This window comes from Mercenaria mercenaria, chromosome 8 (assembly GCF_021730395.1).
Source record: "Mercenaria mercenaria strain notata chromosome 8, MADL_Memer_1, whole genome shotgun sequence".
NCBI classification, from domain to species: Eukaryota; Metazoa; Mollusca; class Bivalvia; order Venerida; family Veneridae; genus Mercenaria; species Mercenaria mercenaria.
Genome location: NC_069368.1, coordinates 41,505,444 through 41,527,777, shown reverse-complemented (window position 1 = coordinate 41,527,777; position 22,334 = coordinate 41,505,444). Strand labels below are relative to the sequence as shown.

Here is a 22,334-nt window from a genome sequence, read left to right as displayed (position 1 = left end):
CTCTTGTTCACCATCATAAGCTGACCCTGTACAGCAAGCAACATAACTCCATCCTGCTTTTTGCAATAATTATTGCCCCTTTTGGACTTAGAAAAATCATTTTCTTGGTTGAAAATTATGTTTAAGTCAACTTTTCTCATAAACTATCAAAGCTATTGCTTTAAAACTTGCAACAGTTTTTCACCATCATAAGTGGACACTGTACATCAAGAAACATAACTCTATCCTGCTTTTTGCAAGAGTGATGTCCCTTTTTAGACTTAGAAAATCATGGGTAGGACAATATTTCTATTATACAAAAAAAATCAGATGAGCGTCAGCACCCACAAGGTGGTGCTCTTGTTCTTAAGATGACATCTGCTCTGAAACTACTGGTCAAAACTGCACCAAACTTGTCAAGTTTGTATGAATGTTTCAGCTGTGCCTTTTTTTCTTGGCCACAAGAGCTGAATATAAAAAAACTATAAATAACTCTTCATCAAACTTGGTCTATAGCATGGTTTAATATAAGGTCTTCTCCAAATTTTAGGCACAGGCTGTTCTCCCTAGCCAAAAGTAGCTATATTGTCCTCGAAAATTGTTATATTTCCTGAAGAGAAGGTCATAATGTCTCCCCTCATAGTGGGGGAGAAACATTGGTTTTGCCCTGTCCGTCTGTCATACTTCATTTCCGATCAATAACTGGAGAACTATTCGACTTAGAACATTCAAACTTCATAGGTTAGTAGGGCTTATGGAGTGAACGACCACATTTTTTTGGGGGTCATTCCATCATAGTTCAAGGTCACATGGCCCTGAACATGGAAAACCGATTCCGATCAATAACTTGAAAAAAATCGCCTGACCCAGAATGTTGAAACTTCAAACTAGGATGATAGGACTTACAGAGTAGATTACATGTATTGTCTTTGGTGTCACTTCATCATAGTTCAAGGTCACAGAGGCCTGATCATGGAAAACCATTTCTGATCAATAACTTGAGAACCACTTGACCCAGAACTTTCAAACTTCATAGGGTGATAGGACTTACAGAGTAGATGACCCCTAATGATATTGGGGGTCACTTGACCAAAGGTCAAGGTCACAGGGGCCAGAACGTGGAAAAGTGTTTTCAATCTATAACTTGAGAACCACCTGACCCAGAACATTGAAACTTCATAGGATGATTGGACATGCTGAGTAGATGAACCCTATTGCATGTCACAATAGTCAACCATCAGTGTCTCACTTTTCTATAAAAGCATCTTTTAGTTATCCCCCGCCGATGAAATCGGGTGGGGGTATTGAAATGGCGCTGTCCGACCGTCATGTGCATGCAGACGTGCGTCCATCCGCAGCCATTTCTCAGTAACTAGCTGGTAGAATTTCGTGAAACTTGAGATAAACATGAACTAACATAACATACTGCAATGATGCCCATCAAGTTTTTTTTTTTTGATTGGTCAATGAGTTATTGCCCCTGATTTAATAAACAGTGCCCAAAAATGTCTGTCCACAGCCATTTCTCAGTAACTATCAGGAAGAATTTCAGAAAACTTGAAGTAAACATGCACCAACATACTGTGATGATGACTGTCAAGTTTATTTGTGTTTTTTTGATTGGTCAATTTCCAGAAAGTGGTTTCATTTATGATTTTATTTTAATCAAACCTGCACACAACTTGTATCACCATAAAATCTTAGTTCCTTTCTTGAAACGGCCAGATCCAATCATGGGTTCCAGAGTTATGGCCCCTGAAGGTCCAAATTTAGCTATTTTGACCTTGTCTGCTTCATAGCAGCCTCATTTTTGATTTGATTTTTACCAAACTTGCACACAACTTGTATCACAGTGAGATTTTGGTTCCTTTCTTGAACTGGACAGATTCCTCTATAGGTTCCAGAGTTATGGCCCCTGAAAGGGCCAAAATTAGCTATTTTGACCTTGTCTGCACAATAGCAGCTTCATTTATGATTTGAATTTAACCAAACTTGTACACAACTTGTGTCACCATAAGATCTTGGTTCTTTTCTTCAACTGGTCAGATTCCAGAATGGGTTCCAGAATCATGGCCCCTGAAAGCTATTTTGACCTTGTCTGCACAATAGCAGGGTCATTTATGATTTGAATTTAATTAAACTTGCAGAAAACTTGTGTCACCATAACATCTCAGTTCCTTTCTTGAACCGATAAGATCTCATCATGTGTTCCAGAGTTATGGCCCCTGAAAGGGTCAAAATAAGCTTTTTTGACCTTGTCTGCACCATAGCAGCTTCATTTATGATTTGATTTTAACCAAACTTGCACACAACTTGTATCGAACCAAGATGTTGGTTCCTTTCTTGAAATGGTTAGATTCCATTATGGGTTCCAGAGTTATGGCCCCTGAAAGGGCCAAAATTAGGTTTTATGACCTTGTCTTCACCATAGCAGCTTCATTTATGATTTGATTTTAACCAAACTTGCACACAACTTGTGTCACCATAAGGTCTTGGTGTCTTTCTTGAACCGGCTATATCCCATTATGGGTTCCAGAGTTACGGCCCCTGAATGGGCCAAAATTAGCTATTTTGACCTTTTCGGCATAATAGCAGCTTCATTTAATATTTGATTTTAACCAAACTTGCACACAACTTGTATCACCATAAGATCTTGATTCCTTTTTATACGCCCGAAGGGACATTACGTTATCGCCTCGGTGTCTGTCAGTCTGTATGTCTGTCGGTTAGCAATTTCCCTGAAAGGATTTCAAAGAAACCTGACACGAATGTTCACCTTATCGAAACAATGTGCAGAGCGCATTTGGATGGCTCACTTTAAGGTCAAGGTCACACTTAGGGGTCAAAGGTCATATGACTTTGTTTTGTGTGTATATTGCTCTGCATTTGCGTCGATTGTAGCGTTCTTGTTTTTATTTGGCAGCTCCTCCTTTTGTTGACCTACAATAAATTTTTTCAGTTACTTCCCTTTTATGTTACTATAAATAGCTTATTAAGTAACTTTATTATTGTTGGCCGTAGGGAAAAACAAAGACCACTTTTCTGTGGTACAACATGGATGGTACCTCCACTTTTTAAGTGTATTTTGACATATCTGTACCTTGTAAGAATTTTTTATTTCTTTTTAGTTAAATTTCGCCCTTTCGCCCATTGTTGTTCCTGTCCTTTGGACTTCATCAGTCAAAATTTTGCTCGATGTAATCCTTCGGGCATGAAACTACTGGCCTGATTTGAAAATAATTTTATTTGAAGTAACTTTAAGGAAATTTCAACTAATTCTTTTGATTGATCTTGATTATGATTTTTAGCTCACCTGTCACATAGTGACAAGGTGAGCTTTTGTGATCACCCTTCGTCCGTCATCAGTCTGTGCATGCGTGCGTCAACAGTTTCTTGTCTGCACGATAGTGGTTTCATTATTGATTTTATTTTAACCAAACTTGCACACAACTTGTATCACCATAAGATCTTGGTTACTTTCTTCAACTGGCCAGATCCCATTATGGGTTCCAGAGTTATGGCCCCTGAAAGGGCCAAAAATAGCTATTTTGACCTTGTCTGCACAATAGCAGCTTCATTTATGATTTGATTTTAACCAAACTTGCACAAAACTTGTGTCACCATAAGATCTTGGTTCCTTTCTTGAACTAGCCAGATCCCATTATGGGTTTCAGAGTTATGGCCCCTGAAAGGGCCAGATTTAGCTATTTTGACCTTGTCTGCACAATAGCAGCTTCATTTATGATTTTATTTTAACCAAACTTGCACACAACTTGTATCACCATAAGATCTTGGTTCCTTTCTTGAACTGGCGAGATTCCATTATGGGTTCCAGAGTTATGGCCCCTGAAAGGGCCAGAATTAGCTATTTTGACCTTGTCTGAACAATAGCAGCTTCATTTATGATTTGAATTTAATCAAACTTGCACAAAACTTGTGTCACCATAAGATCTTGGTTCCTTTCTTGAACTGGCCAGATCCCATAATGGGGTCCAGAGTTATGGTCCCTGAAAGAGCCAAAATTAGCTATTTCAACCTTGTCTGTACAATAGCAGCTTCATTTATGATTTGATTTTAACCAAAGTTGCACACAACTTGTATCACCACAAGATCTTGCTTCCTTTCTTGAACTGGCCAGATTCCATCTTGGGTTCAAGAGTTATGGCCCCTTAAATGTCCAAAATCGGCTATTTTGGCTTTTGCAGCCATAAAGAGACTTCATTTATGGTTTTATTTGATACAAACTTCCAAAATATCTTCAACAACAATAAATCTTGGATTCCATGACAAATCAGATCTAGTTGTAGGTTCTAGAGTTATTTTATATCTGATTACCTCCCCTGATTGTAATCAAAATGGATTTATATCAGTAAGTACTAATAGGACTTATTTGAAATTTTATTATTGTTATTAGTTGGACTGAGACAATCAGGGTAGATAACTATGGACTGATTTTATGTCAAATTACCTCCCTTTATTTTAAATTAAAATGGGTATATCTCCATAACCAATGAAGATACTGATCTGAAATTTCATTTATGCCAACATACATGTATTTACTTGGCAGATCTTTCTTTTGTTCACTTACAATATTTTTTTTTTTTAATTACTTCCCTTTTACGTTACTATAAATAGCTTATTTTTAGTAACTTTTTTATTATTGGCCATAGGGAAAAACCGAGACCACTTTTCTGTGGTACAACATGGATGGTACCTCCAATTTTTAGGTGTTTTTTGACATATCTATACCTTGTAAGAATTTTTTTCTTCTTTTTGGTTAAATTTCTTCCCTTTGTTGTTCCTGTCCTTTGGATTTAGATATTTTTTCTGAGGACCTTCTTGTCTCAAGTGCAATGATAACAGGTGAGCGATATAGGGCCATCATGGCCCTCTTGTTTGACATTCTTGTCCTTAAGTGCAATGATAACAGGTGAGCGAAATAGGACCATTTTGGTCCTCTTGTTGGGGTCACTCCATCAAAGGTCAAGGTCACAGGGGCCTGAACATTGAAAACCATTTCCGATCAATAACTAGAGAACCACTTGACCCAGAATGTTGAAACTTCATAGGATGATTGGTCATGAAGAGTAGATGACCCCTATTGTTTTTGGGGTCACTCTGTCAAAGGTCAAGGTCACAGCGGTCTGAACATTGAAAACCATTTCCGATCAATAACTAGAGAACCACTTGACCCAGAATGTTGAAACTTCATAGGATGATTGTACATGCAGAATCAATGACCCCTATAGTTTTTGGGGTCACTTCGTTAAAGGTCAAGGTCACAGGGGCCTGGTCATGTAAAATCATTTCTGGAGAATAACTTCAGAACCACTTGACCTAGAATGTTGAAACTTAATAGGATGATTGGACATGCAGAGTAGATGACCCCTATTTATTTTGAGTTCACTCTGTTAAAGGTCAATGTCACAGGAGCCTGAACATGGAAAACAATTTCTGATCAATAACTTGACTGAACATGGAAAACAATTTCTGATCAATAACTTGAGAACCACTTGACCCAGAATGTTGAAACTTCATAGGATGATTGAACATGCAGAGTAGATGATCCCTATTGATTTTGGGGTCAGTCTATTAAAGGTCAAGGTCACAGGGGCCTGGTCATGTGAAATCATTTCTGGAGAATAACTTGAGAACCACTTGACCTAGAATGTTGAAACTTAATAGGATGATTGGACATGCAGAGTAGATGACCCCTATTTATTTTGAGGTCACTTGATCAAAGGGCAAGGTCACAGGAGCCTGAACAGTGACTTGAGAACCACTAGGCCAATAGTGTTGAAATTTAGCAGGATGACTGGACATGCCAAGTAGATGATCCCTATTGCAGCCAACCATCAGTGTCTCTTTGACTTTCGCTCCTGACCCCTATTGACTTCTTGCCTATAGGACTTTGCATTAGGGGAGACATGCTCTTTTTTACAAAAGCAATTTCTAGTTATTTTTTTTTTCAAACCTTCCATGAATATTTATCAGCATGCAAAGTTGTACATTTCCTTCACCCGATTCCTCCACCCAGTCATGCCCACCACCCCGATCATGCATCACCCTGCCCCCACCCCCACCCCCATTTTTTTTTTTCACTTTTGATTTTCCATCAATATAATCAAAATGTGATGTTTTGTACCCTGACACCCGGTCACCCCCGCTGCCCCCCCCCCCCCCCCCCCCCCCCCACCAGAAAATAGCATTCATTTTCTGTTAAATTGATTTTTGACTAATGAAATTATTTGCTTCTTAGTAACATCCTTAACTTTACCGGATGTATTTTTTTGCCATTCCTCACCACAGACCCTTTCGGCGGCGGATACCAGTTCATCAGATTTGCTTGTTTTCGCTTGGAATTTAAGAAATGTTCCCTAATATGAATACTATTAGTGAATGATTTTACAAAAGTTCAGGTGTTAACTAATATCTACAATATTCAACCGCAATTACGCCCATGTTGCTTCAAATTTACAACTTGTGCAGTTGTTGTTATCAACTAACTGTTATGTCATGCTAACTGGTGCCAAAATCATAAGTACGTGGGTACTACGCATATAATCATTTGCATTTTACCCTTTTTGGCATTTATCACGCTATATTTTCCCCTTCTGAAAGCCACAGGTTGTTTTGAAAAATAAAAAAGTCACTGCTTGTATTCATTAAACTTGATCTTTAGTATCATTAATTTATAAGGTCATCTCCCAAAGTTTTGGGGCCGCTTATTAACTGAGAGCTGAAATGGAAAAACCTTTAAACAACTTTTTTTCATGAACAGCTCGGTGGATCTTCATCAAACATTGTGTGTAGCCTCATTATAAATTTCTTTCCCAGTCCTGTTTAAATGGGGATGGCTACAGCTAAAAATAGAAAAAACCTTTAAACAACTTCTTCTTTTGGATTGCCCGGTGGATGGAACTTGGTCTGTAGCATCATTGTGAGACCAGCTCCCAAAATTACTCAAATGTGGGTACCCAGCCCCTTTTAAGGGCCACTGGAGTTAAAAATAGAAATTCTTTTAAACGTCTTCTCCTGAATGGCTTGATGAATCTTCACCAAACTTGGTCTTTAGCATCAGTATAAGGTTCTCTTTCAAACATGTTGAAATGGGGGCACTCATCCCCCTTTTAGCGGCCACTAAAGCTAAATATAGAAATTCCTTTAAAGAACTTCTTCTCATTAAATGCTGGATACAGATATCCATTATAGAGAGGACCTTCCAAAACGCACTCGGCCTGCTCCAATGTTTGAATGGTTTGTCATCTGTCACATTTCACTGCCTCTAGAATTTTCAACACCTAGAGCATATTATGGTCCTCTTTCAAAGTTGCATACTTTCTAGCCTGTTTAAGTTCTGAAACTCAGATCTTGGACCATTATGGCCCTCTTGTCTTTTAAATCAATAACACATTTCCTGTTCCCTATTTTTGTCCTAATTTCCTTAATTCTTACAGTCTTTGTAGCTTGAGGCACATATAAGTATATATAGTAATGATAACACATAGATGTAGTAAGGTAATGATACCTTTTTTGTACGAAAAGCTAACATCAGTATTTTTATACCTTTCTGTTGTTCGTATTTATGAATGAAGAAATAACTCATTATAGTTGTTAAATGTGTTTCTGTTTCAGGTATTGTGAAAAAATGTTGTGTATGTAATGGGTGCAGGTGCATCATTGGAAATACCCGTGAAAACAGAAAATACATCAGCTTCCCCATTACTGTCTACTCCATCAGAAAACAGTAGTGGTTACCATAGCAACATAGAAGATTTGGACACATTAGCAAGTATGCAGTCTCAGACAGCACAGACTAACCAAAAGATAATGCCAAAGCGACCTCTTGCTTCAAGACCCTCAGTAATTATCGGGGCTGTAACAAAGCAACAGCAAGAAAGGGAAGAAGAACTAGAAAATAAAAATGTCAAAAAGTCACCTGAACTGAAAAAAGTATTTGAGGGTTTTGAACAATGCAAAAAGTTTTTGCTAGATCAGTCTAAAAGAAATGAAAGGTATTACGAGCCACTCAATAAAATGCTGAAAGACAACGTAACCGAAGCATTTTCCAAGTTTGACAAAGATGAGCAGCGTATGGTGATGGCAAATAGACTAGCAAGAATAAAGTAAGATTCCAGTTATTATGCCTGGTGTTTTTTCTTCTTATGTTTAATTTAATATAGCAGTTTCAGTTGATTTTCTGCAAGCTTTGGTTTATTGACACCACGTACAACAATAAACAGTGACTTAGGAAAAGGAAAAAATTGCCAATGACTGTATATTTCTTAAGATCTTATTCATTGTGCAGATTACTGCTGAAGTTTAACAGTAAGTATGTAAGTAAGTAAAAAATTAATGATGATGAGTGAAATGTTTTCAAGTGTTTTCCCTTACAGCTAGTCAGTACAACCTTCCTACATGTAACTTAAAACCAGACATGAAAGAGACCTTGTTGCTGAGGTCAAGGTCACTAAGTTAGAATCATATGTCTTTTGCCACCATGGATTTGAAACCTCACTTTAGTCATCCAGCTGCCATACTGCAGATTGGTGATTCTACCCAGGTGCCTGCCTCTGTATGAAATAGTCCCTGTAGGGGCACCTGGGTTCTTTCTTCCAACAGACTCTGGAAAGCCACTGTTTGACTTAAATTGTGCTGTGAAGTTAATGCCAACAAATCAGAGATCAAGTGTGATCAAAAACTTATTTTTGATTAATAGACTGGCAGCTAAGTGGTTGGTTTACAGACTGCTTGCTATATCGTTCCTTAAGTTTGAACTGCAGCATTTTCATTAAATGTTTCAGCTTTGTTCAGGCCTTGGTTGGTTACTACAACTTTGTCTATGATGATCTTGATGTTGATGGAATAAGCTATGGCTTTGTTGATGAGGCAAATCAGGTGAAAGAGAAGAAGAACAAGGATCCAGGGGACCACGGCACACTTCTGGTTCTAACCATTAGAGAAATACTATGGAACTTCTCTGACAGCAGTCATAAATTCTCAGAAATGATCTCTCAGACTGATTTATTCACGAAACTTGTGCATGACCTTGAAATAATAAAAGAAGAGGATCTTCAAGATATGGCGGTAGCTTTTTTTCCTTTTTTTTTTCTCTTTTTTTTTTGAAGTGATATTTTCACAGATTGTTCAAAAATGAAGGTGTTTCAAAAACAGAATTAAGAACAGATATGTTTTAAAGTAAATTGAATATTATTAACTTAATGACATTTCTGTAAGGCCATGAAAGAATTCCTGTGTTAGGTTACTTGAAAAAATAAATAAGCCTTCAGCTAAGTTGATAAGGTCACTTATTATACACCCAAAGGGACGTATTATGTTATACCCACAGTGTCCGTCTGTCGGTTTGTCCATCTGTTCGTCTGTTAGCAATTTCGTGTCCGCACTGTAACTCTTTAACGCCTTGAAGGATTTCAAAGAAACTTGACGCAAATGTTCACCACACTGAGACGACATGTGCAGAGCACAGGTTTTGGATGTCTATCTTCAAAGTCAAGGTCACACTTAGGGGTCGAATGTCATATCAGTTTGTTTCGTGTCCGCTCTGTAACTCTTGAACTGCTTGAAAGATTCCAAGGAAACTTGGCACAAATGTTCACCACACCAAGACAATGTGCAGATCGCATGTTTCGGATGACTCACTTCAAGGTCAAGGTCACACAGGGGTCAAATATCATATATGACTGCTTTGTGTTTATTGCTCTGTATTGCAGTGCTGTTGTTCTTATTTGGCAGATCCCTTTTTTTTTGTTTACTTACAATATTTTTTTTTTTAATTACTTCCCTTTTCTGTTACTATAAATAGCTTGTTTTGAAACTTTTTATTATTGGCCGTAGGGAAAAACCGAGACTACTTTTCTGTGGTACAACATGGATCGTACATCCAATTTTTAGGTGTATTTTTACATACCTGTACCTTGAAAGGATTTTTTTTTTTGGACTTAGAATTTTTTTTGGAATTTCTTCCCTTTGTTTGTCCTTTAGGCTTCAACAGTCAAGTTCTTTAAATTTTGCTCCCATCCTCTTATGTAACCCTTCAGGCATATATTGCCCCGCTTGGCAGAGCTGTTGTTTCATTCATACGGTAGTAAAGGCCAGTATATATATTGTTAGGAAAAGCTATTTTTAAAAAAATATTTATATTATCAGATTATTAATCCCCCGCCGTGGCGGAGGGATTATAGGAATGGTCTGCGTCCGTCCTTCCGTCCGTCCGTCCTTCCGTCCGTCCTTCCGTCTTTCCGTCCTTCCGTCCGTAACAAAATCGTGTCCGGTCCATATCTCCTAAACCCCTTGAAGGATTTTCATGAAACTTGGGTCAAATGATCACCTCATCAAGACGATGTGCAGAACCCATGAGTCAGCCTTGTCGGTTCAAGGTCAAGGTCACAACTCAAGGTCAAAGGTTTGAGCCTGCCATTTTGTGTCCGCTCTATATCTCCTAAACCCCTTGAAGGAATTTTATAAAACTTGGGTCAAATGATCACCTCATCAAGACGATGTGCAGAACCCATGAGTCAGCCATGCCGGCTCAAGGTCAAGGTCACAACTCAATGTCAAAGGTTTGAGCCTTCCATTTTGTGTCCGCTCTATATCTCTTAAACCCCTTGAAGGAATTTGATAAAACTTGGGTCAAATGATCACCTCATCAAGGCGATGTGCAGAACCCATGAGTCAGTCATGCCGGCTCAAGGTCAAGGTCACAACTTAGGGTCAAAGGTTTGAGCCTTCCATTTTGTCTCCGCTCTATATCTCCTAAACCCCTTGAAGGATTTTCATCAAACTTGGGTCAAATGATCACTTCATCAAGGCGATGTGCAGAACTTATGAGTCAGCCATGTCGGCTCAAGGTCAAGGTCACAACTGAAGGTCAAAGGTTTGAGCCTTCCATTTCGTGTCCGCTCTATATCTCCTAAACCCCTTGAAGGAATTTTATAAAACTTGGGTCAATGATTACCTCATCAGAACGATGTGCAGAAATTATGAGTCAACCATGCCAGCTCAAAGTCAAGGTCACAACTAAGGGTCGAAGGTTTGAGCCTTCCATTTGGTGTCACTCTGTATCTCCTAACCCTTGAAGGATTTTCATCAAACTTGGGTCAAATGATCACCTCATCAAGAACTCATGAGTCAGCCATGTCAACTCAAGGTCAAGGTCACAACTGAAGGTCAAAGGTTTCAGCTCTGTATCTCCTAAACCCCTTGAAGGATTTTCATGAAACTTTGGTCAAATGATCACCTCATCAAGACGTTGTGCAGAATTCATGAGTCAGTCATGTCAGTTCAAGGTCAAGGTCACAGCTAAAATCAAAGATTTTACCCTTTCACTATCCATAGCAGTGGCGGGGGATTTAGCTGTCATTCAGACTGCCTTGTTTATCTATTGTTTTAAATATTCTTTGATATTCTTTGATGTGTTAATTGTTGCCTTTAATAGTGTAGGCTATTGCACAATATTCAGTTGTTGTTTTTGAAGTTGGTGATGTCCTGTCCTTATTGGTATAATCATAAACAGCATTCTAAGTTCAAGTCCGGCTGGTCAGATTACTCTATATCTCGACTTTTATATGTAAAGCATGTTTGAACATGTTAGTCATGGAAATATATATGCATAATTGTCTGTTTCTATTTATTTTTAGGATTTTGAAGACATGGATCTATTTGCATTCAATTCTGCAGTTGGAATTCTACATAACTGTGCCAGAAATCCTGACATTGATAAACAAATATTTCGTGACCTTAAAGTGACTAAGTTGTTGTATCCATTCTTAAGGTCAACTGTGTGTAAGTATTATGTATCGCCCACAGTAAAATATAACAGCCTAATTCCCAGGTGTATTTGACCTCATACTTAAATAATTTAATACAGTTTCTCTAATCAGGGTTCTCACACAGCTGTGGATGAACTGGTTTTCCCATGCAGAAATGCCGTATTTATATGACTAGCGAGTGATGCAGGCGTCCTCACACTGACAAAGTGATCATATGTGTTACCTTTGGTACTTGCAACAGACACCATATCATTATATCACACTATGTAAAAACTATCAAAATATTCTAGTCAACCCTTCTCTAGAGTACTTATCAGCAGGTATCAATTTGGTAGTTATTACCAGATGCAAGAAACACAAATACTAACTTTATTACTAATATTCAGAAGTGTTTTTCTTGATCTTTTCTATATGTTTTAGTTCACCTGAGCCAAAAACTCATGGAGAGCTTTTGTGACCACTCTATGTCTGTCGTGCGTCGTTCCTATGAAGATTGTTCAAATTATGCCCCTGGTGTGAAAAGAGGACCCGCCCCGGGGGTCCCAAGTTTTACATAGACTTATATAGGAAAAAACTTCTAAAATCTTCTTGTCTGAAACCACAAGACCTTTGATACATGGTTTGTAGCATTGCCTTGTGGTCCTCTACCAAGATTGTTTAAATTATAACCCTGGGGTGAATAGAGGCCCCGCCCCAGGGGTCCCAAGTTTTAAATAGACTTGTATAGGAAAAAACTTTATAAATCTTCTCGCCTGAAACTGCAAGGCCTAGGCTTTTGATATTTGGTTTGTTGCATTGCCTAGTGGTCCTCTACCAAAATGTTTCAAATTATGCCACTGGGGTGAAAAAAAGACCCTGCCCTGGGGGTCCCTAGTTTTACACAGACTTATATAGGAAAAAACTTTGGTTTTCTAACAAGATTGTTCAAATTATGCCCCTAGGATGAAAAGAGGTCCCGCCCAGGGGGTCACTTGTTGTTTGAGTTATATAGGAAAAAATACTTCAAAAGTTATCTGATCATATTTCCTAGACTGTTTAATTATAATTACCTACTGACCTACTTTCTTGTTTTTAGCTCACCTGAGCCAAAGGCTCAGGGTGAGCTATTGTGATCACTCACCGTCTGGCTTCCGGCTGTCTACACTTTTCTTTAAACAACATCTCCTAAACCATCAAGCCAATTTTGATGAAACTTCACAGGGATGTTCCTTGGATGGTCTTCTTTAAAAATTGTTAAAAGAATTCAATTCCATATATAACTCTGGTTGCCATGGCAACCAAAAGGAAAATCTTTAAAAATCTTATTGTCAAAAACCACAGGTCATAGGGCTTTTATATTTGGTATGTAGCATCAATTAGTAGTCGTCTACCAAGTTGTTCAAATTACTGCCCTAGGGTCAAATATGACCCCGCCCTGGGGGTGACATGGTTTACATAGACTTATAAAGGGAAAATCTTCTTGTCCAAAACCACAAGGCATAGAGCCTCAATATTTGGCATGTGACATCATCTAATGGTCCTCTATAAAGATTGTTCAAATTATGCCCCTGGAGTGAAAAGAGTCCCAAGTTTTACATAGACTTATATAGGAAAAAACTTAAAAAATCTTCTTGTCTGAAACCAAAAGACCTAGGCCTTTGATATTTGGTATGTAGCATTGCCTTTTGGTTCCCTAACAAAATTTTTCAAATTATACCCATGGGGTGAAAAGAGGACCCGCCCTAGGGGTCTCAAGTTTAACATAGACTTAAATAGGAAATTTTGTTTTAAAATCTTCTTGTCTGAAACCACAAGACCTAGGCCTTCGATGTTTGGTATGTAGCATTGCCTTGTGGTTCTCTACCAAGATTGTTCAAATTATGCCCCTTGGGTGAAAGGAGACCCCACCCAAGTTTTACATAGACTTATACAGGGGAAAAAAATCTTCTTGTCTGAAACTGCAAGGCCTAGGTTTTTATCCCCCGCCGATGAAATCGGGAGGGTGGGTATTGAAATGGCGTTGACCGTCACGTCCGTGCATCCGTGCATGCGTCCCTCCGTCCGCAGCCATTTCTCAGTAACTATCAGGTAGAATTTTATGAAACTTGAAACAAACATGCACCAACATACTGCGATGATGCCCGTGAAGTTTTTTTTTTTTTTGATTGGTCAATTTTCCTTAGAGTTATTGCCCTTGATTTATTGAAAAATACCAAAAAATGTCCGTCCACAGCCATTTCTCAGTGACTATTAGATAGAATTTCATACAACTTGAAATAAAGATGCACCAATATACTGCGATGATGCCCGTCAAGTTTCTTTTTTGATTGGTCAATTTCCCTTAGAGTTATTGCCCTTGATTTAATGAAAAATCCACGTCTGCAGCCATTTCTCAGTAACAAGCTGGTAGAACTTCATGAAACTTGAAATAAATATGAACCAACGTACTTTGATGATGCCTGTCATTTGTTTTTATTAATTGGTCAATTTTCCTTAGAGTTATTGCCCTTTAATTGTTTAAAAATCTACAGATTTGTACATAACAAACCAACCAATTGGTAGAATTTCAATAAACTTCTTTCATTCTTTTTTCATGAACATTTATTATAAACATGTGAAGTTGTGTACCCACACCTGGTCACCACCTTGCCTTGGTCATCCCCTCCCCCCCCCCCCCCCCCCCCCCCCCCCAAAAAAAAAAAAAAGAATTTTTTTTCATTCCTTTTTATTACTTTTTTTTTCAAACCTTGATCAACATGTGATGTTTTGTACCCTCACCCAGTCAGCCCCCCCCCCCCCCACCACCACCACCAATTTTCTGTTAAATTGATTTTGACTAATGAAATTATTTGCCTCTAAAGTAACATCCTTAACTTTTTGCCTGATATATTGTTTTGCCATTCCTCACCACAAACCCTTTCGGCGGGGGATACCAATTCATCGAATTTGCTTGTTGATTTTTGGTATGTTGCATTGCCTAGTGGTCCTTTACCAAGATTGTTCAAATCATGCCTCTGGGGTAAAAAGAGGCCCTGCCCTGAGGGTCCCAAGTTTTACATAGACTTACATAGGAAAAAACTTTTAAAAATCTTCTTGACTGAAAGTTCAAGGCCTACACTTTTTATATTCAGTATGTAGCATTGCCTAGTGACTGTCTAACAAAATTGTTCAAATTATACCCCTGGGGTGAAAAGAGGCCCCACCCTGAGTGTCACATAGTTTTATATGAATTTTATTGGAAAAAATACTTCAAAGATTATCTGATCATATTTCCTAGACTGTTTAATTATAATTACCTTATGACCCCAAGTAAGTAGGGGTCACTGGACTGTAACCTTGACCTACTTTCTTGTTTTAAGCTCCACTATTCGGTGTTATACTTAGGTTATTTTTAAGGTTAAAGTTTTTCGGCAACCTTTGTTTTTCTGTCATATCTTTGTAACTATTGCTTATATCTTACTGTAAGTTCACATTAACATTGTCCAGCATACAAACAAAATATATGCAGGGGCTGGGCCCATTATACCCATTTCAAGGTCACAAAGTTGTTATACTTGGAATTATTTTCATGTTAAATTTTTTCGAAATCTTCGTTTATAGACATACCTTTGGTACTTTAAAAAATAGTGACTTGAAATTAAAAATATTGTTTTATAATCATCATCTGCATGTGTGGTTACAAATCCCATAACTCTAATTGTATTTTTGACAGAATTATGCCCCTTTTGTACTTAAAGTTTTTTTGCAATCTTCGCTCTCTGGATATAACTTTAATGCAATATAAGATAAAGACTTGAAACTTAAAATGTATCTTTATCATCATCGTCTGCATGTGTGGTAACAAACCCCATAACTCTGATTTTGTTTTTGACCAAATTATGCCTCTTTCATACTTAAATCTTTTAACAAACTTCGTTTTCTGGACATAACTTTGGTACTACCGGTATATAAGATAATGACTTGAACTCAGAATGTATCTTTATCATCTGCATGTGTGGTAACAATCCCAATAACTGATTTGTGTTCTTGACAGAATTATGCCCCTTAGTGTATCTTCCTTTTAAAGTAGAGGTCTCTTATTGAGACATAAATTCATTTTACTGTCAAATCGTCGAATAGTGGAGCGCGCTGTCTTACGTAATATTTTTTTACAGATTTCAAAATCTTTACCTTGACCCACACTCCTAATTTTCTTGTTTTTAAAGCTTTATCTAGGAAATTTGTTCAAGCAAACAACTCTACTCAGGTGAGCAATATAGGGCCATCATGACCATCTTGTTACTTAAACGTCTTCTCCTCTGAAACTGCAGGTCAGAATTACACCAAACTTGGCCCGTAGCATCCTGGCATTGACCTCTTTCAGGTTTGTTCAAAGATTCACTTTGGCCTTTTATCTTCAAATTTATTGTAATAGTAACGCATCTTTTTGTCAGTCAGGGCAAAATATAGAAATAACCTTTCAATGACTTTCATTTTAATGAAGTTCTTAAAAGATTTTATCAAATATGGCCAGAAGCAAGGTCAGATGGTCAAGGTCCACTTCAGATGAGCAACATAGGCGCATGCAGACCTCTTGTTTTTTTTGGTTTTTGGTTGCGGGTTTATCCCGCTACCAAAGTTAAGTGTATTTCTGACAATCATGTAGCATCTTTATATGATTCCAATTCACATCCAAAGGAATTTGTTCATGTGCTACACAAAGTAGTCCCATTCATGAACAATGCGGATGAATTATTAATGATCAAGCAGTTCTTATTCATCCTCTATCCATTCACACTGGTTTTATATGCAACCAGCAGTCCTGATAATTATCACTTAGCAAGTTAAGTAGTTTCCTGGAAAGGTGATGCAACTTGTATTGCACGTATTTCAGCACATGTCAATAAGCGTGCTACAAATTTTCCATCAGCTTTCATGAAAGTTTTAGTCATAATATGACAGTCGCATTATTTAAGCAGTTGCCTCAAGAGTAACATCAAAATATCAAATTTATTCAACCAAAGCAAAATATATAAATGTATATTATTCAGGTCAATCTTTTTGGCATCAGCTGTAAAGAAACCTAAAATTGTTCTTTATCTTTACATCTGTAAAGTCCTTTGGATAGACTTAAAGCTACTCGCCCACAGTTTGGGTGAAATTTTTCAACATTTTCATTTCCACCAAGTTTGGCATAAAATGTATATATGACACTGAAAAATGATAAAGTGGGTGAAAATAAAAAGTAAGATATTGGTAAAAATGCAAGAAAATATTACTTTTTTGCATTATTTCAAAAGCATTGCAACGGTTTACTACATTTTCCACAATATTTTTGGTTATTTATAAGAATATCTTACAAAAATCTTATGTCAATAAGTTTGTTCCACTAGTCACTTTGAGAGAACTCACTTTTTATAGATTTTTCGGAGAAATTATTTATCGCCGAAAATGTGTGGGTTAGTCCCTTTAAAATATTGTGAAGTCATTATTTCATGGGCATAAAATGTCATTGTTTTTGGCAAAAGTAGCTGTTTCACTAGGATAATTTATGAAATAGTAGATTTTAGATGTTAATTATACAGTAAATGGAAAATTTGTTTGTGCACGATTTACACAGTCAAGCGTCCCATGAAAATGAATCCCTTACAAATATGATTGATTTCACAGTGTATGAAATTTACAAAAATCCATATGAAAATTGTCTTGATTTACATGAAAGTTACAATTTTGGTTATACAATGATGACAAAGAAACAATTGCCTGACATACAGAAAGGAGAAATTGTGTAGTTTCTAGATTATACTAGTTTCTTTGAGTTTGATAAACTGCCTCCGAAAAACAGTTCTGCTGGTTCAGAGATTAGAAAGCTTAATTGGAAGACAGTCTTGCTATTGGACAATTTAAGAATTGAGCTCAGAATCAACCAGTCATATGCTAGAGTTTTGAGACTGGTTCTCGAACTTAATTTTGTAACTTTGGGTCCAGGTAGTGTCATACAAGGATGTGCGATTGTGACACCAACATGGTCTGAACAGTTGGTAGCTGCATTGAGCAACTGATACTTAGAACCTTGATTTTTTTTTTTTGGCTTAATTGAATAGGCACTTGAAACATCAGCCAGGAGCCTCACTTTGATCTAAACCTTTAAAGGTGGACACCTCAATGGACAGAGGTCAGGTTTCTGATTATTTCTCACATATGTGACAATGATCATGCCTAATGTCAGCAATTATATAAAAAAAATTTATTAAATGTTCATATTTGTTTTAGATGTAAAGATGATAACATTGTTGGCACTTGGAAACATTGTAACAGAAGAAGAGGTGTCTAAATTGGCAGCTGAAGAGGATGTTATAGACTTCCTCCTGAAAGCAATCGTCAAGGCACTGAATGCGCCAGACAGAAAAGAGCATGGGTTTCACTTGACAGAATTAGTTGACGGTCTAGCCGCTATTGCGCAGAGTGATACAAATAAATCAAAGGTTGTGTCCAAGGAGAATCTGCTTGCCACACTTGTGAAAATAATCCAGGGAAAGGTTACCACAGAGGTTCTGGCATGTGTGAAGTTGGTGTGGCAACTGGCATTCTTATCAGCTAACAAGAGTGCAATTAAGGTATTACATAAAGTAATTTAAAGGGAAAAAGACCAAAAATGAGTATGATATAAATGTCCACCTTAAGGAAGTTTTGCATGTTTGATAAACAGGAAGTGATGGTGTAATGCCATTTATCCGGAAATATGCTCGGTATTGTCATTACTGAGCCAATACCTTGTGAAATGTAACATTTTCATAAAAAAATAGTTGTTTTTTTTTTTCAGATTTTACAATTTGGAAAAACCTACACTTTTAAATTTCTGAGATTAAATGGCTAGGACTTCTCGGTATCTTGCCTTAAACTCACTTGATCACCTTGCAGATAAGTAAATCGTGTTCTGCTTATACTGTGAAATCATTAATATTCGTGGGGGACTAATTTTCGTGGATTTCGTTGTTGAGTCAATCTGCGAAATTTAATCCCAACGAACAAGTAAAATTCCCATTCATTTTATGTTCGAAAGTTGAAATCCACGAATTCATATCCCCACTAAATTGCCATTTTGAACGAAACCATGAAATTTCATGCCCACGAAATTAAATGATTTTACAGTATATACCTGAATCATTCTGACATAACCCTGCTAAAGCAGCTGTTTGTATTATCATCAAACTTGGTTGGAAGGTTCAATGTATTCCAAGGATAGTATTGCATACTGTCTTACATTTTCCTTTTGGATTATTTTTGAAAGTGCCATAAGCCTTTGAAATATCTAGTAAGTGACTGGATGACTGCTTTGAATTTTTTTTTTGACAGATTTCAATTAAATTATAATGTGATATGGCCAGACAATGTGCATTTAAAATTACTAAATAAATATTTCAAGTATCCAATGTACAGTGCTTAGATCAGGCTATTTTAAAAGGATATATTTCATGGTGCCAGTAGTATCCCCAACACTCCTTTCTGCCTTATAAATATAATACACCTGGCAGGGAGCAGGTGGTAATGTTGTCAAAAGTGGAACACGGCAATCATGTCATTTACTTTCTTCCATCCTTTTATCTCTGCAACTGAGGGTCTATCTGTACACTTCCCATATGTTACTCTGATACTGTGCAGCTTTTCCACAATGCAGCCTCTACAAAACATAGCACTACAGAAGTGCATGTACAGTCTAGAACATGATTGATTATATATATATATGGACAACGCAAAGTATATAGACAAGAAGCTCAGAACGTATAAATAAAGGAACAGAGTGTGGCAACACTTTGAAACAGACATTTACATGCAGGGCCATAAAACAGAAATTTGCTGACTGAATATCATTATTTAGTAATTTTCTGACATTTATAAGAATATTTTGAAACAAAAGAAATTTCATCCTTTTTTCATAAAAGTGCTATCAGCTAGAATAAACATACCTTCACTAAATATATAAATATTACAACTATAACATCGTTTCTGAGGACATTGTCACCTGCAGTTATTCAGCAGTAATGTACTTTATGCCTTTCTCAGGCTGTCAACTGATTCCTATATTCCTAAATTTTCCTATATTTTGGATCAAAATCCTATATTCTGAAAAACCTCCTATATTTCCTATATTTTCCTATATTTTGAAAAATATTCCTATATTTTTTCATAAAGTTCTTGCCGATGAATAAAAGAGTAAATCTTGGTTTGATACTGCTTTTGGATTCTTTATTTTATAGGTAAGAAAATTCCCATTTCTGCCACAGCATCACCATCCTTAAGATAATTAGTTTTGCTTTTCTTCATCATCTGTACGGTCACTTTGCAAGGCAGTGAAACAGGACATGGGTCTTTCAGGTAAATCAAAGTCTCATTCAGACATTTTCTTTCAGATACTCCCCAATGATGAAATACAAGGCAAATCTCTGTGATCTCTGACATCAAAAAAGTATAGTAAAGATGACAAACTGGTGCAGAAGTACCATGTCTGTTTTAAATATACAGTTAATGCAGTTTTACCAAAATTCAAAGTTTTCTTTTACTGAATTGTCAACAGGAAGATTTTCTCAGAGACTGAGAACACTGCCGCGTCACTGCCCAAAAAGTGTTGACCAAGGGTGACAGCCTCTGGAGCATCTAATAAACCAGCTACTGTAGGTTCAAGTGATATTGAGCAGAGGCAAATATAACATGTATTCACAAGTCACCCTTTGAAACATCAAGTCACAGAATCTGAGCTGTTGTGGTGTTTTAAAGTAGCAGCTGCTGATTTTTCATTCAGAACATGTGATGGCCTTGACAAAGTGTTTCAGAAAGATGTTCAAGTGTGATATTGCTGATCGGTTTTCTTTGTCAAGGACAAAAGCATCATACATAGTTTCAGAAGCCATAAGACCATTTTTGACAGAAGCAATTGTGAAGGAAGTTATAGATGGAAATTTAGGGTATGTTCTTATGTTTGATGAAACTACTACAGCACAGCAATGTAGACAAATGGACATACTGATAAGATTTTGGAGCAATATTGAAGGAGAAGTGTCTGTGAGGTTTTTGAAAGCTTTTCACTTTGGCCAAGCAACAGCTGACATTGTAAGTGAAGCTTTCCTTAAATTAGAGAATGATTTTGAAGTAGACCTACCCATGAAGAATTTGATAAGTCTCTCATCTGATGGCCCGAATGTCAACAAATCCATTCACAGAAAAGTCAATGAAAGTTTGAAAGCAGATGGCAACCTGGGTTTGCTTGTCTTTGAACCCTGCAACCTCCATACAGTGCACAATGCTTTTAGAAAAGGTCTGAACTGTTTTGGAAGTGATGCAGAAGAGTTAACTTTTGACATGTATCAGTTCTTCAAGCAGCAGCCAGTCAGAAGAGAAGATTTTAAAGACCTTCAACTGGTGTTTGACATGGATGAGAGCCTGTTCCTAAGACATGTACCAAGCAGATGGTTGACATTGTTGCCAGCCATGACCAGAGTATTAACAAACTAGAGGGTAAGTGTGGATTATTTCACTGTCTAATTTCCAAAATCAATGAAATCCAAGTCTGCACGAAAACAGCTTGAGAGCAATGAAAGGTACAGAAGAATATGTTGTGGGCTTTGTATCAGTCTTCTGTCTTGTCTGGATTGTGATGCTGTTGAAGAGAATGGTAGACATTCTAGACATTGATTAAGGTAGAAACAGTCAGACAGTAAGTGTACAGGTAAGAGTTGATAGTATATGTACCAGTAAATGAAAATATATGTTGTTGAAAACTCCTATATTTTGCCTCAAAACTATCAAAAAACTCCTATATTTGTTGTGAAAATATTCCTATATTCTTCCTATATTTTGGAGAAGACCTGGTTGACAGCCTGCTTTCTTGTTTTTTCTCAAGTCACATTGGCGTGCCTGGAAAGAAATACATGGGAAGTTTCAATAACTCACTGCACTCTACAATGTGGTATAGGTCTCAATATTTCTTAGTACTATTTCTCACGTCCGACTGTATCCCCAACAAATGGCCATGCACGAAACAGTTTCTCAACATCACTCCAGCTGTGGTGAATGGTCTGACATTTAGAAAATAAAACTTGTTCCTATTTCCTAGATCTTTACTAGGAACTCTTCGTAAATCTCATTCCTGCTGAAAGCTTTTTTCATTCCTATCAGTTAACAGTGTTGAAGGTTTTAGATATAGATCTATACTGTATATGTTACTTTTTACTGAAATATTTTAGTGAAAGTGTATTATATTGAACATGCATGTGTATTGGTAAAAGATGCACATAATGCTGCTGCATGTGGTGTACAGTCATAAAATCACAACATGCGCAAGTAGCTGCATTTTAATTTAACTTTTAAAGGAGTTCATCACAATATTTTGTGCGCAGCTCAATCGCGCAGCAAGCGATAACCACTGTAAAGTTCAGGATTCGCCGCCGAAAGTGCATGTTGGATATGCAGCGCACTCGCGCAAAAAATATCGCATGTACTGACAATATAGGTCGTGCATCCATATTTTACCTTTAAAAGTAATGGTGTTTTATTGGAGGAGTAGTCGTAGGAAGTGCTCGAATCGAATACATTGTGGACAGCCAATTTGAA

General features: G+C 37.2%; 1 protein-coding gene across 1 annotated transcript in view; it reads left to right on the top strand.

Moving 5' to 3' along the window:
- The window catches only part of LOC123566525 (uncharacterized), a 58,153-nt gene that overhangs the window by 5,416 nt on the left and 30,403 nt on the right, over window positions 1-22,334 (top strand). Inside the window, exons 2-5 of the mRNA XM_045360706.2 lie at window positions 7,615-8,105; window positions 8,784-9,066; window positions 11,637-11,781; window positions 18,000-18,343. Coding sequence (XP_045216641.2) covers window positions 7,642-8,105; window positions 8,784-9,066; window positions 11,637-11,781; window positions 18,000-18,343 — 1,236 coding nt within the window. The 5' untranslated portion in view covers window positions 7,615-7,641. The remainder of the gene's footprint in view (window positions 1-7,614; window positions 8,106-8,783; window positions 9,067-11,636; window positions 11,782-17,999; window positions 18,344-22,334) is intronic.